Below are 18,546 nucleotides of genomic sequence, written 5' to 3'. Positions count from 1 at the left end.
TCCTCGGATGTGACTGTTGGAGACAGGGTCTTTACGGAGGTGGTGAAAGTATGTGGGGCCTCAGGGCAGCCTCAGCCAACCTGCCCATGTCCTGACAGAAGAGATCAGCACCCACAGGCACAGAGGTTGACTCCATAAAGTCCAGGGAGACGAGGGATGAGGGCTCAGGGAGCCCCTGTGCTCTGACCTGGACCTCCAGGCTCCGGGATGGTGACAAGGTAGATTCCTATGGCTTAAGTCACCCTGCGATGGCAGCCTATTATGCAGAGCCCCGTGCCAGGATGCCTGGTGATCCTGGGGGCTCCCTTGGCCCGAGGGCAGCCCGTCCAGCCCTCTCTTGCACACAGCCTAATCTTTGCAGGAGATTTCCCAAGTGATGCAGAGAGCTCCGCGATGACCAGGGTTCCATCTTCTCCCCACATGCCTGGCACGCAGGGAGGGTCCTGCTGGTTCCACGGCCAGCAGGAGCAGAAAGCGGGACTCCTGGGGTCCAGCTGTGGACTGTCTTCTGACTGGCAGCATCCCGGAGCAAACGGTTTCACCTCCTACTCAAAGAGCCATTCCTGGTCCCCTGTTCCTCGGCTGGATGAGCTGATGCAGGTGAGCAGCTGAAGCCCAGAGGGATGGCAGCTGGTGGGGAGCCTGCCCCAGCTGCACAGGGCCTCGAGTGTGCCGACCTCCAGTGTGCGCAGGCCCCCTCACCTGCCCTCTCCATGGGGATCCGAGACCAGCTTCCTCATCCCCAGTTCACAGGAGCAAGCGTCTCAGAGTTGGGAACGCGGGTGCCCCAGGCCTTGTGACTAGTGCCTGGAGCCACTGTGCGCTGAGGTCTAGGAGACCTGGCTCCTGTCTCCAACCCTGACTCCACCATGGATGTGCTGCTGATTTAAGTAAGTCCCTCTCCTTCTCTGACCCCCATCTCCTCATCGGTGAATAGGAGAAATTCCCTACTGCGGTGCCCACCGCTGCTGCAGGTGTGGACGCAGAGTGGGAGGCTCTGGCCGGCCTACGCTGTGAGGCCTTCAGGGACAGCTGGTATTGTTACCGCTGCCAACAGAATTCTGATTGTCCAGATACTGTCATGGTCCTAGGGCAGCAGACTGGGCTGCCGAGTTTGGGGACTTTTCTCTGAGTTTCCTGGAGGGATAGAAACTCACCTGCTCACCTGCCCCTAGACTTGGACAAGGGTACAAACCACGTTTGTCAGTGGGGACAAGTCGTTGCATGGCTTGCACCTCTGGGGAGTGGCAAGCCCATGCTGCTATTGTTCCAGAGAGGAACAATAAGGTCCTCTTGGGGACCTTGGAGAGGCTACCTGAGCTTCAGCCCTTGAGAGGCCAGTTGCATGAATTCTGGTCAAAGTTCAGACACGGGTTCTGAATGGCAGATGTCTGCAGGGCTAGCTGACTGCACAGACATGAGTGTGTGGCTCTCCGAAAAGCAGGCCACACGGGTCGGGGAGAAGAACAGCGCTCAGGCCTGCCGCTGGAAGGTCTCCTGAGAGGTGCTGCGCAGGACCACTCCAGGGAGGAGGGGGACTGGAGCTGGAGCTCAAGGCTTATTAGCTGGAACTAACCTCTCACTCACTGAGGGGCACTGGGAAGTCAGGACCAGTCCTGCCTACCAACACTCACACATAGGCACATGACCCACACGCAGGCACATGCCTTGTCTCACTCTCAATGCCACGCACAATTTCTCCCGATTACATACATGATTTATATAAGTTGTAAAAAAAAAATCAAAATGACAAAGAAATGTGAAAACCAGAATCAAAACTATGCTATGCTTCCTGCACCTCAAGTGCACTTGGTCTGCGTTCGGATCCTGCGACCCTTATTCTGTGAACACCTGGCACCAGTAAGGCTGTGTGGAACTGGGGAGATCAAAGGCTCAACTGTGCAGTCAGCGCCCCGACCCACCACTCAAATCAAGGGCCTGCCTGTGGCCATCCAGCAAACCCACCCTCTCCAGGATGACAGGTACCAAAGGGCATTTGGGGAATTTCATGCCTGGCCTGGAGATGTAACTGGAGAGGGGAGTCCCAGCTCTGTCTCATGGCTAAGGAAGTGTTTGTTCAAAGGCAATGGGGGTGGCTCAGAATTTGAAAGCCTTCTTAATTCACTTGGATTCCTTTTCTAAACACCAGCCCTGCAGAACTCCAGGAAAGGGCTGTGAGTCAGGCTTCAGGGGCCTCTAAGGCCTGGGGAAGCCTGGGGAGCCTCCCACCCGCACCCAGCACTGGCAGGCCAGAGCCCTGCTCCTTTAGCCTGCTGCCTCACAAGTCAGCCTCCAGAGGGGATGCCTTCACTCTCTTTATGTTGGAGGGGCGACTACCAGGGAGCAGGCAGGAGCAAGGGTGGGGAGCTTGGGGTCTGCAGCCAGACTTGTTCTGATGAGTAATCCAGATGTTCCATGTCCAAGTACGTTTGGGGCCCTCTTGGTAAGTTACACCCCAAGTGGGCATCCATGCCAATCTGCAGTCCAGGGCATGGTGGAAGACAGATCCTCTGTCCTGGCTGACATGTAGGCCACGCCACAGTCTTGGGCGCCCCATCTGGCTGGATTAGAAGTTCAGTATCCACCCAGAAGAGAAGCTCTGAACTCCTCCATGTAAAGAGAAAGTTAGGGCGGGTGAGCTATGCTAGGATCCTTTTTTTTTTTTAACCTAACTGATCAAACTTTGGGGCCCTTCTGCGCTGGTTCTTGGAGGTCGGCCAGGTTCGGGCACCTGGATGGGAAGAGCTGGGGAGCCAGGTGGACCTCGGAGTTCAGAGGCTGCCCACGGCCTGCTGGCCCGCGCGCTGGCAGAAAGAACAGGGGCGCCGCGCCCGCCCCACGTCCGCTCCCGCCCCGGGCCAGCCCCTTCCTCGCTGCGACTCGCCTGCTGTCCCCACCCCCTCGCCCGCGGCGCCCAGTGGGAGGCGGGGGCCGGCCTTGGCGAGCTCAGCGCCGGGCTCTGATTTGCTGAGGGGGTTGGGGATCGACAGCCTCCCCGGGTGCCTGCCAGGAGAGAGGGAGGGAGGAAAAGGGGGAAAAAAGTGCACGGCGCCGAAGGCGAGGACCGCACTCCTCGTCCGCCGGCTGGCGCAGGACCTCACTCCAGCGGAGCGCCCACGGGGAGCAGGTCGCGGGGCGGCGGCGGCGGCGAGGAGGAGGCGAGAAGGACTTGGAGGAGAAGGCCAGGCGGGCCAGCGAGCCGTGCGGGGTCCCGGCCGCCCCGCGGGCCAAAGTCGAGCCCTCCTGTCCGTGGGCAAGCGCGCCAGCCGCCCCTTCCAGAAGAGCCAACGCTGCAAAGGAGAACAGGCAGGCGCCGAGCTCCCTATGACTTCCTAAAGCTGCGCGCTCCCCGCTGCGTCCGCTGCCAGGGCCGTGCCCCGCGCCCCCGTGCGTCTCTTGCGCCCCCAGCGCCCTCGTGCGCCCCGGCCCACGCCCCGCCGGCATGGATGTCCACACCCGCTGGAAAGCGCGCAGCCCGCTCCGCCCGGGCGCCGGGCTGCTGTCTCCGCCGCTGCTCCTGCTCCTGCTGCTGCTGTGGGCGCCGCCAACGAGCCGCGCAGGTAAGGGCTCCCCGGGGCGCGTGGAGGCTGTAGGATGGACGCGGTCCCCGGGGCCCTGGCGCCGCTGTCATCCCGGGGCGCCTTCGCTGCGGACCTCTTCCGCTCCTGCAGAACTTTCCCCCCTCGGCTTGTGGAATGCATGGGCCAAGACAACGAATGGCATTCGTTGGGGGCCCCCGGAGAGGGAGACGCGCCAACACAGTCCCTGTGGGCGCGCCTCCGCTTCCTCCCCTAACGGGCAGGCCGGGAAGGGTTGTGGCGCAAGCAAAGAGAGGGCAGCGTATCTGTCGGATCAGCCAGAGAGGTTGTTCGCGAAGTGGGCAAACTTTTGTCCTGAAACCTTGCATTCTCTATCCCACATCACAGGCGGGCAGCTCTAGCCCACACAGCCCTACAGCTGAAAACCGGGAAGGGTCGCCCCCTAGAGTCACAACCCATCAATTCGGCCAGGACTCCTGGGGTCGGGGAATCCCAGAAGTTTAAGACCCCAGCTTTGCACTTCCCGCTTGGACACTATCCCCATATGCAGGATTGGCTCTCAATAGGGGCAGGGTTTCTTGCAGTCTTGGACACCCAAGTGTTCAGGGGCACTGGGGAGTCCTAAAGGGAGGTAAATCAGCCCTACTGCTAATCCTACCCCAAACCTCCTGGACCCCCTTGAGAGGCAATTTTTCTTGGGTTTGCTGCTCAAAGCTGGGGTGTGTTGAGCTAAGTCAGGAGATGGTCTTGAAATCTGGGCTGGGAGTCATTCAGATGAAGTGCAGATGTGGGACTTCTCCTGCCAGGGTGGGCCCTGAGAAGGAGCCCTGCTTCCATGGGAGGGCTCTGGGAGCGGGGCTGACTATCCCTGGGGACTCTTGCAGTTCCAGCTTTCTGGCCCAGCCCCCCAGCAGGAGTGTTTCCCAGCCTCACCTTAGGTGGTTAGCTGTGGGACAGGTTTTCACAGACCCTCAAGCATAAGAGCCCCAATCCGAGAAAGGTGCCCCTGAGTCCCTACGGATAAGTGGGGAGGCAAAGGCTCTGGTGGCTGGTCCAGGGTCTGGAAGAGCTGTGGGCAGAGGGCTGGGCTAGTGGGCGCAGCAGAGAGACAGCTTTTCTCTACTTCTTGATTAAGAATCCCTTTCCATGTTCCGCTTGCCAATTAAAATATTCTTTTCCTTTTTTTCTTGGCACAATTAGTGCTTGGGGGGCTCAAGTGGATGAGCAGCAGGCAGGGTGTAGGGGCGGTGGGGCGCGAGGGGGGTGGAGAGAGGCCTGGCCTGAGTCCCGGGGCCTGGGATCTCACCCCTGGATTGCCACCAACTCTTCCATAATTGGGGGCTAACTGGCCTTGTATTTCTCCAGGGGTCAGTTGAAAGTGGCTGACAGTAGAGGCCCCCAGAAAAATGGTGTGGAGAAGAACGGGAGGATGTGCTCGGGGGACCCTGTTGCTGCCCAGGCCTTGGCCCCGTCCCAGCTCCTCTGAAGGGGTTCCCTCTAGGTTCTCAGAAGGAAATCCTTCCGGGGAGTCCTCATCCCCGGAGTCTGGGGCTGGGGCTGGGCTTGACTGTGCCTGGTGGGTTTGGACTGTTGGTTCCATTCTGTCCCTGCCTTCTGCCCATCTGCCCTGCTCCGTTGTCCCCGTCTTCTTTGCTGTGATTTTCCTTCCTGTTTGAGGGGCAGCTTCTTGGAAGGACAAGTGTGGGGCTGGCTAGGTGGCTGCCTGGCTAAGTGCTTTTGTCAGAACAGACTTTTAGAAGCACGCGGACTTCCCTCCACCTCCCAGGGTGGGACCGTCTTGAAGTCATCCTCAGAACTGCCAGCTGGGGCGGCTGTCCACTGGAGGTGCTGGGGAGGCGGGAGCAGCCACAGCGGGCCCCTGTTCTGTCTCCATCTTGGGATTTGCCAGATGTTTTCTGAGTTTTCTGTGAACACAGCTTTTTCCTACCTTCTTCGTGGCCAAGTGTGTGCAGGGGTGGAGAGCTAGACCGCATTCGGGGCTGCTGAACGTTGTAGCGGGATGGAGAGTATGGGAAATGAAACGTGACCCCAATATTTGGAAATTGAGGTCATCTCCTTGGTGCACCATTGGTGGGCTCTGGTCACGTGATCGTCTTTTGCTGTAATTCGTGGGGAGAGTCGGCCAAGTTTTTGAGACATGACAGATATCAAATGGTTAATCTCCTCTGACTCAATCCAGTTGGCTGCAAAGACACCCTTTCCATCCTCCTCCCTCCCCTCCCCATAAAAGAACAAGCCAGTGGGCGGAGATCAGCGGCCAGCAATTCCCTCAAGAAGCCCTCTCCCTCAGCTGGTCCCCATTTCCCGGCTGGAGGGTGCAGTTGCGGTCACAGCCTGGGGCTGTGACCACCAGCTGTGGCCCCGCAGGGTGTCTTGCTGGTGCCAACCTCACAGCCTCTTCTCTGATGATGTTGCCCTGGGGCTGTTTCTGGGGTGCTGGCCAGGGCTGCCCCTTTACCCCACCCATGGATATTTCTGGATGCTCCCCACAGCCACGCCCTTAGCTCAGCACAGCTGATGCCCGCTGCCCGCCCTGCCCTCTGGGTATGGGCCTCTCCCTGTCCTGGACTCTTCCCTGCACCACCCGCCCCTCTTTCTGGGTTACACACTTTGCTGGAGGTGGGACAGCGAGCTTGACTGGGGTTTTGAGCCCCTGGAGGGCTGGGGTGTGTCATCTACCCAAGGGCACTGTGTTCTCTGCACCCCACTGGAGCCTGAGCCACTAGTGTGTACTGCAGGTTAGGGGTGGCCCTCCTTGCCACACGTGGCCCTGCAGCTGCCTTGGGAGATTCACATGGGGAGGAAGTTGCTGGCTCTTCCTGGCCCTCTGTTATGTCTGTCTCCTTGCTGGACAGAGGCCCAAGAGTCAGGAGCAGGAGTCCCAAGTCCTTTGACTCCTGCTCTGTCCCCCCCACATCCCAGTGAGCGGCTGCCCTCCTGCTGGGCACGGCCACTGTGACTGCAGTTCATCTTCTCCTTCACATCTGTTTATCTGCTCCCCCCGGAGAGGCCCAGTGTCCTGGGCTGCAGCCCGGGTCAGTCCAGACCAGGCCCTGGGAGGGACGAGGTGATCCATTTGTTTCCCTCCCTCTCCTCCTCTGCCCCTCCTTCCCTCCCTCCCCCTCCCCTCCCCCTCCCCCTTCCCCCTCTCTTCTCCTCCCTTCCCTCCTCTCCCCTCTTCCCTTCCTTCTTCCTTTGGTACTGATCTAGCCACAGTCCCTACCAGTCCTTTGTGGCCACCAGGCCCCCTTTCAGCCAGCTTGGCCCTCCTGGCCCTGAAGACTTCTGCTTTTGCACTTGGCCTGGGGGACTGGGGAGTCAGGGGCACCGGGTGCCCTTCCAGCAGGGGACCTCTTTTTTTTCACTGCAGGGCCCAGGTGGGATGCACTGAGTCTCCTGGAGCATCCTGGGAGATCGACTGCTCTGTGTGGGTGGAGGGCTTCCTGGAGCAGGGTGGCCGACTGGCCAAGGCTTGCCCTTCCACTAGAGGCAACTGCGAAGGCAGCTCAGCACCTCTGGTTTTAATCTCCCTTGTCCCTCCTTCCTGGCAGGACATTCCAAACTTTGTCCTGGGGTTCTCTGCTTCCCTTGACTGGAAAGTCCCTCGTTAACAGGGTTGGTGGCCCCCCAGCATGTGCCTGCCTGGGGGCCCGTGCCAGGAGAACACACGTGCCACTGAAGTGGAACGTGGGGTCCAGAGAGCTTCTCTAGCCTGCGGGCGAGAGGCAGGCTGGCAGGGAGCACCGGTTCTGCAGAGGCCTGAGGACTGTGGCCTTGCTTGGGGTGTGGGGGGCTCGGTGTGTGCATGTTTGTACCCGTGTGTGTAGGCATGCAAACACACGTGTGTGCTCATGCACTTGTGCTTACACGGCTGTCCCCAGGGGCTCCTGCACGCAGCACCTGGGGACCTGAAGAGCCAGGGGATGGTCACAGGCTCTGGCCCTGCTGCGGGGGGAGCTGGCTCTGACTGTCCACATCTGGCGAGTCCTTTTATCTGTAGCAGGGTGGGAGGGCGATGTCAGGTTACACCTTCTGCTCCGCCGCTGTTCACATTCTCCTGCAATCGGCTCCTCTGGTGTTAGCACTTGGCCAAGCCCCAGTCTTAACACTTCTGGCTCAGCTCAGGGATTTCTCGGGATGCTGAAGGTGGGGCCTGCCTGGGGCCTTCCCATGGGCCTTCCCCTGGGCATCTGCTGCTGTCCTAGGACACCCTGGGATGCCCCAGGACATGGAGACAGGGTGTGGCATGGGCTGGAGGGCCACAAGGCCGGCCGCTGTGTCCCTCCTTGGACCAGCTGTACGCGTATGGTCCCATGCCTCAGTTTCCCCACCACTGGGGGGCGATGATCGTAAGCGCAGCAGAAGTTTGGTGGGGGCTTTCTGTGAACCCACCTACAGCACAGAGTGAGCCCTGCTCATGGCCGCTGTGGCCTTTGGGTTTAGGCTCTCAGCTCCCTGCTGTGTCACTCCTCCTCTCCTGTGTGGGGCCACACCGTGGTCTCTCCCACAGGGTGGGCACAAGAAGGGTGGCACAGAGTGCTCACTGGGGAGTGTCGCCTTCCCAGGGTCCTGAGCCAGCCATAGAGGTTTGTGATTGTGCAGCTGTGGGCCAGGCCAAGTTCAGTAGCCCTCTCCCCAGGACCCCGCTCTGCACGGAGGAACTGGGGTCTAGGGGTGGGGATGGATCTGTGGGCATCCCACCCAAGCACTTTAGTGTTCTGCCCATTCTTGACTGGGAGGCAGCACGCACTGAAAGGGTGGGCACAGGGCTTGGCCACCGTAGATGGCTCCTTCGGGGCCCTGACCCGGGGTCCCAGGGAGAGGTTTATGGAATGAATGAATGGTCAGTGGAGGCACGCTCGGAGGCACAGAGCCGGCAGTGGGTCATTTTGTCATCCATGTCAAATACTCGGAGTCGTCAACCCGTCAGCTTCCTATCAACACAGTCGTTTTTCTGGAACATTCCCAACTTCAATAATAACCCCACATTAGTGGTGAGTGTCACCATCCTTTGGTGACTCAGGCCTAAGAAATGGAACCGCAGTCTGACCCACTTTTTTCAAAATTCAATTACACAGAGCTCCAGGGGCATGCGCCCGGCTGATCTGTCGGCAGAGGTGTCTCTGTGATGTGGAGGGCTCCTCTGTGTTCTGTTCTCCAGACAGAAGGAGAAATCCAGCCTTCTGTCCTTTCCTATCCCTAATAGCACCTTGGCAACAGGGATTTTGTGGCCTCTTTATTTTTTTAACCAATGCCACAAAATGACATCAAAATGTGGGCTGTATAGGGAGATTTAAATGGATAAACGCTGCCCCTGATCTTGGAAGAGAGGGACCTTCCAATGGAAGAAGGTGAACATTTTAACCACCCCAAAGTGTGCGGTGACTCTTGCAGTCTTCTGTGAGGAAGCTGAGGGGACTCTTGTGCTCTGCAGGGGGGAGGGTGGGTAGAGGGCACAGGCCAGTGGGAAGAAATCGGGTGGCGGCTGTTTTGTCTGTGGACTCCTGACACGAATCAGACCTGTGCCAGGTGTACAGGTGAGCAACAGGTAAGCAACAGGTGAGCGGTGCCTGGCCCACAGGAGCTTCCGGTACACTTGAGCAGCCAATTTTATCAAATGAAATGCAGTTGGAGTGACAGGAGCAAGAAGCTCATTGGCCAGTAGGATGTGGCCATGGGCCAATTGGAGGGAGGCATCTGCCAGTCCCGGTGAGCACTGACCAATCAAGGATCAGCCTGCTTTTCCAGGGCGTGGCTGCAGACCTGCTGGCTTGAGCGCTTTGGGGACCCCCTTGCATGTTTGAAGGAAGGTGCCTGGATGGACACTGGGGGGTGCTTTCCCCAGTGTGTTCTCTCTCTAGCTCCTGTTCATGTAGGCGCTGGGCCCTACCTTGCGTTGGTTGTCACCCCCGCTGTGCCTGTGACTCCAGGCCTGTCCCAGGTGGGCGTGGTCTCATCCTGCAGATGAGACCAGTTGGCAGGAGCAGTGAGCACCGCCCTCTGCCATGCCCCCCCAAGCACTGCCCACATTTTGGTGCACCTCATTGTGGTGGTGTGCGGGGGGGGAAGGGGTGGCCTCCCACTCCAGCTGGGGGGGGGGGAGGTAAGGTGGGGCATGTGTGGCTCAGCTGCTCCCTGCTCTTGTTTGGGTCCATGGGCTCTGGGAAGCTCCGTGGCCCCAGCCAAGGGCCTGCAGAGTGCACCCAGCCTTGGTTCTCCTCCGGTTTTGGTACACATGAAGGTCCACCAAGACCTTCCAGTGATAAGCCCAGTTAGCTCACAGAGCCGGGCTCCCTGGGGTCAGTTCCTGGAGCCCGCTGTGGGCTTGGGGAGAGCTGGCCTTCTCCCCCAGAGGCCTGCAGAGTGCGGGGAGCGGGATGGGGGCACAGCAAGCAGGCTCACCTAGCAGACTCAGCCAGGTGGCTCCCGGCAGGCACCTGAGCTCCTGTGGTCTTGGGATGTGGAAGCCATGGTGGAAGGGACTCTTGGGGACGTTCCCTGCCTTCTTCGGCTGCTGCGCCCACTCCGTGCTGCGGGCTTGCTTCTTCTGTTGATTTTTTTCCCTAAGGGAAGGCTGAGTGGCTTCCAGCCTCCTCTGTCTCTGTGCTCCTCTCCCAGGGAAGGGAGCAAGGAGAGGTCTGTGCCTGTCCTCGGAGATGCTGCTCTTCCTTCTCTGTAACGGGGAGGGCGGCGGCACCCAGGGCTGCATGGAAAGGAGGAGGCAGAAGCGCCATTCCCTCCCGTCTTGGGGGCAAGGGCGGAGAACAGGAGTTGTGGCTGAGATTGTCTTCTGAGCAGTTATTATTAATATGAGGGAGGCCTCTGGTGTCAGTAATGGCCAGTTGGCTGGAACAGTACTGCTCTGCAGTGGCCACAGCTCGTTGAAAATGGAGACCAGCTGTGCCCCCTTGGGCCCAAGTGGCAGCAGCATTCAGGTGGGAACCGCTGGCTGGTGGGAGCAGGGCCCCAGTGCCCGCAGCGTGGCTGCACCGGTGGGGGGACTTCAGAGGATGCTGCAGGTGGCAGGGCTACAGCCACCCAGAGTTGGCGGGAGGCCAGCATCTCTCCCTTCACCTGAAGCAAGTGGACTGCAGGGGTTCTCACGAAGGCCATTTGCCCCAGGGGACATGTGGCAAGGTCTGCAAGTTTCTTGATGGTCACCTTGGGGTGGGTCGGTGCTCTGGTCACAGTGGGTGTCCAGTCCAGGACTGCGGCTGACACCCTCCACCCAAGAACTTCCCAGCCCCCAGTGAGGGTGCTCATGTTGAGAAGGGCTGGGGTTGAGGATGCAAAGGTGGGGATTCAGGGCACCCCTCCCTGTGGCCTTAAGGGTCTCCATCTGAGGAGGATCTGGCTTACATCTGGTTCTGGGTCTCTCTGCACAGAGTAGAGCAGTGATTCTCGGGGACCCACCCTGAGAGTTCCTGACTCAGGTGGCCCAGGGTGGGGCCAGGGATGCGTTCCTCAGATTCCCAGACCACACAGTGTGGGGCCAGAGGCCATGCTGAAAACCTCCTGGTTCAGGGCCCTCTATCTGAGGGGTTTGTGTTTAAGCCTGGAGGGTACAGGTGGGGTGGGGAGGGTTCCTGCTAGGGGAGGAGCCCCAGGAGAGGAGAGAGGAGGCTGCAGATACCTGTTGTCCCCTGTTTTTTATGGTGGCCTCCCCTGCTGACAGGAGCAGGGCTGCAGCCTCCTGTCCCTTGCCCAGGGCTGCACACACTCTTCTCCAAAGGGGAGACCCCGCTTGTTCTGCAGACTGCTGCCCACAGGTCTCAGGGAGCAGGGGGCGGGGCCTGGAGAATGCTTGGAGAAAGAGGTCCCTGGGTTTGGCTGTGACAGTCTGTTAGTGCTGTTGTCACTGGGAGAATTTCAGACTTGGCACGACAGGCCCCTCTTCTGCAGGGTTCCACAAGGGTCTGCCTCTGGCTCTCCTGGTCCCACACAGCTGCCCACCCAGACCACCCCACCCACTGATTTTAATCCCTGATGTCCCCTTCTTTCATTGATGACCACTTAAACAGGTGTCCCTAGAAGACATGGTCTCCTAGACGGAACCTGTTGGGCGCCAACCATCACACATCTCCTGAGGGGTCCGTCCCTGGGAGGTGGGTCTGCAGGGCTGGGTGCTTGCAGGAAAGCTGCCACCCACCACCTGGGGCTTGAGACTCTGCAGTGTCATTTTTGTGACACAGCAGCGTGGGAGGCCTGAAGCATGTCCTGCCTGAGGCACTCAGACATGGAGCCGAGGAAGGCCCCAAGCCAGAGGGGCGGAGGGCGGCTGATTCCCACGCCCTTCCTCCGACTGCTGGCTTCTGAGCAGGGCAGAGCCCCACATCATACTGATCCTGGGCGCCCGGCCTGAGCACAGTGGAGGAAGCTAAGCAGCACCTCTCTGTGCCTTGGTTTCCTCATCTGTAAAATGGGCATAAAACAACACCTGTCTCTGAGCTCTGCTGGGTGGATAAAGGAGTCCACTCACATGGATCACACAGAGGCACTGCAGTGCTGGCTGACACCATCGTGACGGGCAGGACACAGGGTGTGCCCTTGTCTACGTCACATCCAGACCTCCCACACTGAGCTGCACGGGGCTTGTTAAAGTGTCCCAGGGAGACTTGGGGCCACTCTTCTTTGGCCTTAGGTTCATGCAGGGTATGGCTGGGCTGATGGAGGCTCCAGATTCTTCCTCCAGCTCTGGAGCCCTGATGCAGTCCCCTGAGGCAGGTATACCTGCTCAGCTGTTGGAAGGGGCCTGCAGTTTCCCCAGTGAACTCCCCCGTGGGGCTTGAGCAGAGCCAGGGACAGTCCCTCCCAGCCTCCGAGCTGGCAGCCCCTATCTGGGGGTGCAGGCTGCTGAGCTCCTGGGAGCATGCAGCAGAGACAGAGCATGTGGCCAGGTCTGGCTCAGCCTGAAGACTGCTGGGAGGACCTGGGGCGGGGGCACCTGGTGTCCAGGGCGCAAGGGGCGCTGTGGGGTGCTGTGCCCAGCTTCAGGAAAGCCTTGCCCTGTGGGTCACTGCTGCAGTTCAGGAGGAGGCCCTGGCATAGAGGCTGCATCCCTGAGGGCAGCGCTGGACTTCTGCAGAGGCCTGGGTTCTTGAGACCTGTGACCCTGCCAGGGTGGCCAGGAGCAAAGGAGAGTGGGCAAGGCCTGTCTCCTAGTAGCCTCCAGGGTCTCAGCAGGAAACTCTGCAGGAGGGAGCCACAGGCAGAGCTGGGGCTCTACACAGTGAGCTTCAGAGGCCCGAGGACCCCCTTGCAGATGGGGACCCCAGGGTCTAGGGAGGAGCCATGGTTCTAGAAGACCCCTGGCTTCAGCTCCCTGAATTCTGACATGCGTGACCCGTGGAGGGCACCTTGGGAAACACTGGGTGGTAACCGATGGGGTATCCCTACGTCCTCTGGGCCTGTCTGACCCTTGGGTGGGCCTGCCCCAGTTGTGGTGGGGTTCCCTCCTTAACTTTTGAAAAGGGAATTCCGGGGAGGCAGAGGGAAGCAGCATAGTGATGCTCAGGGACTAGGCACAGGGGGCTTTGGGGGCCAAGGGAGCAGATTTGGCTGTGGGACCTTGAGCACATTAAGTAACCTCTCTGATCTGAACTACTGTATCTGCAGGTCAGAGGCAGTAGCAGCACCTCCTACCTGACAGGTGGCTTGGGGGATGGAAGAAAGTGTTTTCCAGTGGGCGTGTGCCAGGAGCCAGGAGCCAGTGAGGATTGCTGCTGCTGTTGCCGAGTTATTATTAGGTAACAATGGTTACTGTAGGTCATTATCATGACCGTGATTGGCAGAGGTCAAGGGGCAGGAGTGTAAGGAGGGTGAAGCTGCTGTCTGCAGGTGCCCGGCTCTTGGGCGGCTGAGCTGGGGTGCAGAGGGGTGCATTCAGAGGGGCTGGGGGTGGTTTACAGAAGAGCCCGGAGTGCTGTCCAGCCTTGCTCAGCATGGAGCACCAGGAGGTACTTCAGACGAAGTCCTCTGCCCAGGAGTGCGAGGGCCTGTGGGGGATCAGGGCAGACCCCTGGAGGAGGAATCAGGTGGATGCCTTGGGGAGAGCTCTGGAGCTGGAGTCTGGCCTCTGGCCTTGTGGCCATTTTGCAAAAAACCTCGGAGGACTTGGGGTTCTTGGGGTCACAAACAAGGGAGAAGAGAGGGACCAGCCCTGGTATTCTGGGGTGGGCTTTGCTGTCTTGTGATGGGCCTGGCACCGAGAAGCTGGTGTCCTGTCTCTGGAAGGAGGAACCTGGCCATCTTCAATGTCCACCATCAGGGCATGGTGTTTGAACCCCCAAGGTCTTGGCTTAGCCTGGGAGGGCTGAAGAGACCCCAGGCTGTCTCCTCCGGGGCCTTCAGTTCAGCCCTCCCCAAGCAGGTGGTGCTGGCTCTAGAAGGTGCTGGAACCTGCCCTCCAAAGCCCATGATTTTAGTCATCACCCCCCAAGACACAGGGCTTGAGGTCTTCTGAGCTCTTCCTGCTACTCACAGTGGTAAGTAAAAGCAGCCCAAAGTGGACAGGCTCCTCTGCCTCTTGGTCCTGGCTCGTCTCTTCAGTGTTGCTAGGCCTGGCCAGGGCGGTGCAGCACCCGCGGGCCTGCCCTGGTCCCCCAGCCTGGGGTCAGCCTGTCCTCGCATGCCCTGCAGCTCCCTGGGCCCTCCAAGTGCACATGCCCCACCTCCCTTCCTGGGACTAGGGCCTGCCGGATTGCAAACAGCTGCCTGGCCTGAGCCAGCAGGCACGCAGGCTCTGGAGAGAGTGCCGGCCAAGGGCAGCCTTGTGGCTGGAAGGCACACGGGGTGTCTAAGTGGGAGCCAGGACCTCTTGCTCCCTGCCTGGGGGCTGGACTTGCCGAGAAGTGGGGCCAGGTGGTTTGCCTTGCTGTTCTGCAGGCGTCTCTGATCAGGTGGGGTCAGCTTTGGAGGGTCAGTCTCTGGCCTGGAGGGTCACTGGGCTTTGAGCTGGCCCTGGGGTCCTGCTGCTCCCCAGGGCCTCTCCCAGACCTGGGACTGAAATGCGATTTATGTAGAAAGAAGACACATTCCAAGGAGGCTCCTCCCCTCTTCTCCCCCTCTCCCCCTCCCCTCTTCTTCTCTCCCCCCTCTCCCCCTCCCCTTCTCTCCCCTCTCCTTCTCTTCCCTCCCCTCCTCTCCCCTCCCCTCTCCTCCTCTCCCCTCCCCTCTCCTCCTCTCCCCCTCTCCTCCTCTCCCCTCCCCTCCTCTCCCCTCCCTTCCTCTCCCCTCCCCTCTCCTCCTCTCCCCTCCCCTCCTCTCCCCCTCTCCTCCTCTCCCCTCCCTTCCTTTCCCCTCCCCTCTCCTCCCCTCCCCTCCCCTCCTCTCCCCCTCTCCTCCGCTCCCCTCCCCTCCTCTCCCCTCTCCTCCTCTCCCCTCCCCTCCTCTCCCCTCCCCTCCTCTCCCCTCGCCTCTCCTCCTCTCCCCTCCCCTCTCCTCCTCTCCCCTCCCCTCTCCTCCTCTCCTCTCCCCTCCCCTCCTCTCCCCTCCCCTCTTCTCCCCTCCCCTCTCCTCCTCCCCCCTCCCCTCCTCCCCCCCTCTCCTCCTCTCCCCTCCCCTCCTCTCCCCTCCCCTCCTCTCCCCCTCTCCTCCTCTCCCCTCACCTCCTCTCCCCTCCCCTCTCCTCCTCTCCCCTCCCCTCCTCTCCCCCTCTCCTCCTCTCCCCCTCTCCTCCTCTCCCCTCCCCTCCTCTCCCCTCCCCTCTCCTCCTCTCCCCTCCCCTCCTCTCCCCCTCCCCTCCTCTCCCCCTCCCCTCCTCCCCCCTCCCCTCTTCTCCTCTCCCCTCCTCTCCTCTCCCCTCTCCTCCTCTCCCCTCCCCTCCGCTCCCCTCCCCTCTCCTCCCCTCCCCTCCCCTCCTCTCCTCTCCCCTCTCCTCCTCTCCCCCTCTCCTCCTCTCCCCTCCCCTCCTCTCCCCCTCCCCTCCTCCCCCCTCCCCTCTTCTCCTCTCCCCTCCTCTCCCCTCCCCTCCTCTCCCCTCTCCTCCTCTCCCCTCTCCTCCTCTCCCCCTATTCTCCTCTCCCCTCCCCTCCTCTCCCCTCTCCTCCTCTCCCCTCCCCTCTTCTCCTCTCCCCTCCTCTCCCCTCCCCTCTCCTCCTCTCCCCCTCTCCTCCTCTCCCCCTCTCCTCCTCTCCCCCTCTCCTCCTCTCCCCTCCCCTCTCCTCCTCTCCCCCTCTTCTCCTCTCCCCTCCCTTCCTCTCCCCTCCCCTCCTCTCCCCCTCTCCTCCTCTCCCCTCACCTCCTCTCCCCTCCCCTCTCCTCCTCTCCCCTCCCCTCCTCTCCCCCTCTCCTCCTCTCCCCCTCTCCTCCTCTCCCCTCCCCTCCTCTCCCCTCCCCTCTCCTCCTCTCCCCTCTCCTCCTCTCCCCTCCCCTCCTCTCCCCTCCCCTCTCCTCCTCTCCCCTCTCCTCCTCTCCCCTCCCCTCCTCTCCCCTCCCCTCTCCTCCTCTCCCCTCTCCTCCTCTCCCCTCCCCTCCTCTCCCCTCCCCTCTCCTCCCCTCCCCCTCTCCTCCCCTCCCCTCCCCTCTCCTCCTCTCCCCTCCCCTCCCTCTCCCCCTTTCCTCCTCTCCCCTCCCCTCCTCTCCCCTCCCCTCTCCTCCTCTCCCCTCCCCTCCCCTCCTCTCCCCTCCCCTCTCCTCCTCTCCCCTCCCCTCTCCTCCTCTCCCCCTCTCCTCCTCTCCCCTCCCCTCCTCTCTCCTCCCCTCCTCTCCCCTCCCCTCCTCTCCCCTCCCCTCTCCTCCTCTCCCCTCCCGTCCTCTCCCCCTCTCCTCCTCTCCCCTCCCCTCCTCTCCCCTCCCCTCTCCTCCTCTCCCCTCCCCTCCTCTCCCCCTCTCCTCCTCTCCCCTCCCCTCCTCTCCCCTCCCCTCCTCTCCCCTCCCCTCCCCTCCTCTCCCCTCTCCTCCTCTCCCCCTCTCCTCCTCTCCCCTCCCTTCCTCTCCCCCTCTCCTCCTCTCCTCTCCCCTCCTCTCCCCTCCCAGCTCCTCCTCTCCCCTCCCCTCTCCTCCTCTCCCCCTCTCCTCCTCTCCCCCTCTCCTCCTCTCCCCTGCCCTCCTCCACCCCTGTCCTCCTCTCTCCTCCCCTCTTCTCCCCCCTTCTCCCCTCACTTCCTCTCCCCCTCACTTCCTCTCCCCCTCTCCTCTTCTCCCCCTCCCCTCCTCTCCCCTCCCCTCTTCTCCTCTCCCCTCCCCTCCTCTCCCCCTCTCCTCCTCTCCCCTCCCCTCCTCTCCCCTCCCCTCTCCTCCTCTCCCCTCCCCTCTCCTCCTCTCCCCCTCTCATCCTCTCCCCCTCCCCTCCTCCCCCCTCCCCTCTTCTCCTCTCCCCTCCCCTCTCCTCCTCTCCCCTCCCCTCCTCTCCCCTCCCCTCTCCTCCTCTCCCCCTCCCCTCCTCTCCCCCTCCCCTCATCCCCCCTCCCCTCCTCTCCTCTCCCCTCTCCTCCTCTCCCCTCCCCTCCTCTCCCCTCCCCTCTCCTCCTCTCCCCTCCCCTCTCCTCCTCTCCCCTCCCCTCCTCTCCCCTCCCCTCTCCTCCTCTCCCCCTCCCCTCCTCTCCCCCTCCCCTCATCCCCCCTCCCCTCCTCTCCTCTCCCCTCCTCTCCCCTCCCCTCTCCTCCTCTCCCCTCCCCTCCTCTCCCCCTCCCCTCCTCCCCCCTCCCCTCTTCTCCTCTCCCGTCCTCTCCCCTCCCCTCTCCTCCTCTCCCCTCCTCTCCCCTCCCCTCTCCTCCTCTCCCCTCTCCTCCTCTCCCCCTCCCCTCCTCTCCCCTCCTCTCCCCTCCCCTCCTCTCCCCTCTCCTCCTCTCCCCTCTCCTCCTCTCCCCCTATTCTCCTCTCCCCTCCCCTCCTCTCCCCTCTCCTCCTCTCCCCTCCCCTCTTCTCCTCTCCCCTCCTCTCCCCTCCCCTCTCCTCCTCTCCCCCTCTCCTCCTCTCCCCCTCTCCTCCTCTCCCCCTCTCCTCCTCTCCCCTCCCCTCTCCTCCTCTCCCCCTCTTCTCCTCTCCCCTCCCTTCCTCTCCCCTCCCCTCCTCTCCCCCTCTCCTCCTCTCCCCTCACCTCCTCTCCCCTCCCCTCTCCTCCTCTCCCCTCCCCTCCTCTCCCCCTCTCCTCCTCTCCCCCTCTCCTCCTCTCCCCTCCCCTCCTCTCCCCTCCCCTCTCCTCCTCTCCCCTCTCCTCCTCTCCCCTCCCCTCCTCTCCCCTCCCCTCTCCTCCTCTCCCCTCTCCTCCTCTCCCCTCCCCTCCTCTCCCCTCCCCTCTCCTCCTCTCCCCTCTCCTCCTCTCCCCTCCCCTCCTCTCCCCTCCCCTCTCCTCCTCTCCCCCTCTCCTCCTCTCCCCTCCCCTCTCCTCCTCTCCCCTCCCCTCCCTCTCCGCTTTCCTCCTCTCCCCTCCCCTCCTCTCCCCTCCCCTCTCCTCCTCTCCCCTCCCCTCCCCTCCTCTCCCCTCCCCTCTCCTCCTCTCCCCTCCCCTCTCCTCCTCTCCCCCTCTCCTCCTCTCCCCTCCCCTCCTCTCTCCTCCCCTCCTCTCCCCTCCCCTCCTCTCCCCTCCCCTCTCCTCCTCTCCCCTCCCGTCCTCTCCCCCTCTCCTCCTCTCCCCTCCCCTCCTCTCCCCTCCCCTCTCCTCCTCTCCCCTCCCCTCCTCTCCCCCTCTCCTCCTCTCCCCTCCCCTCCTCTCCCCTCCCCTCCTCTCCCCTCCCCTCCCCTCCTCTCCCCTCTCCTCCTCTCCCCCTCTCCTCCTCTCCCCTCCCTTCCTCTCCCCCTCTCCTCCTCTCCTCTCCCCTCCTCTCCCCTCCCAGCTCCTCCTCTCCCCTCCCCTCTCCTCCTCTCCCCCTCTCCTCCTCTCCCCCTCTCCTCCTCTCCCCTGCCCTCCTCCACCCCTGTCCTCCTCTCTCCTCCCCTCTTCTCCCCCCTTCTCCCCTCACTTCCTCTCCCCCTCACTTCCTCTCCCCCTCTCCTCTTCTCCCCCTCCCCTCCTCTCCCCTCCCCTCTTCTCCTCTCCCCTCCCCT

At 61.9% G+C, this 18,546-nt stretch overlaps 1 protein-coding gene across 2 annotated transcripts in view; it reads left to right on the top strand.

Annotated features, from left to right (window-relative positions):
- The first annotated feature begins 3,040 nt into the window (after positions 1–3,040).
- The window catches only part of Col5a1 (collagen type V alpha 1 chain), a 141,765-nt gene continuing 126,259 nt past the window's right edge, over positions 3,041–18,546 (top strand). For both annotated transcript variants that reach the window (XM_046465357.2, XM_046465356.2), the window contains exon 1: positions 3,041–3,560. In XM_046465357.2, the coding sequence (XP_046321313.1) occupies positions 3,443–3,560 (118 nt within the window). In that variant the 5' untranslated portion in view covers positions 3,041–3,442. The remainder of the gene's footprint in view (positions 3,561–18,546) is intronic.

The sequence above is a fragment of the Marmota monax genome, unplaced genomic scaffold (assembly GCF_021218885.2).
Source record: "Marmota monax isolate L192 unplaced genomic scaffold, Marmota_monax_Labrador192_F-V1.1 WCK01_AAM20220418_F8-fsc00167, whole genome shotgun sequence".
Taxonomy (NCBI): domain Eukaryota; kingdom Metazoa; phylum Chordata; class Mammalia; order Rodentia; family Sciuridae; genus Marmota; species Marmota monax.
The sequence above is the reverse complement of the archived record's forward strand: the minus strand, read 5'-3'. Positions and strand labels throughout refer to the sequence as shown.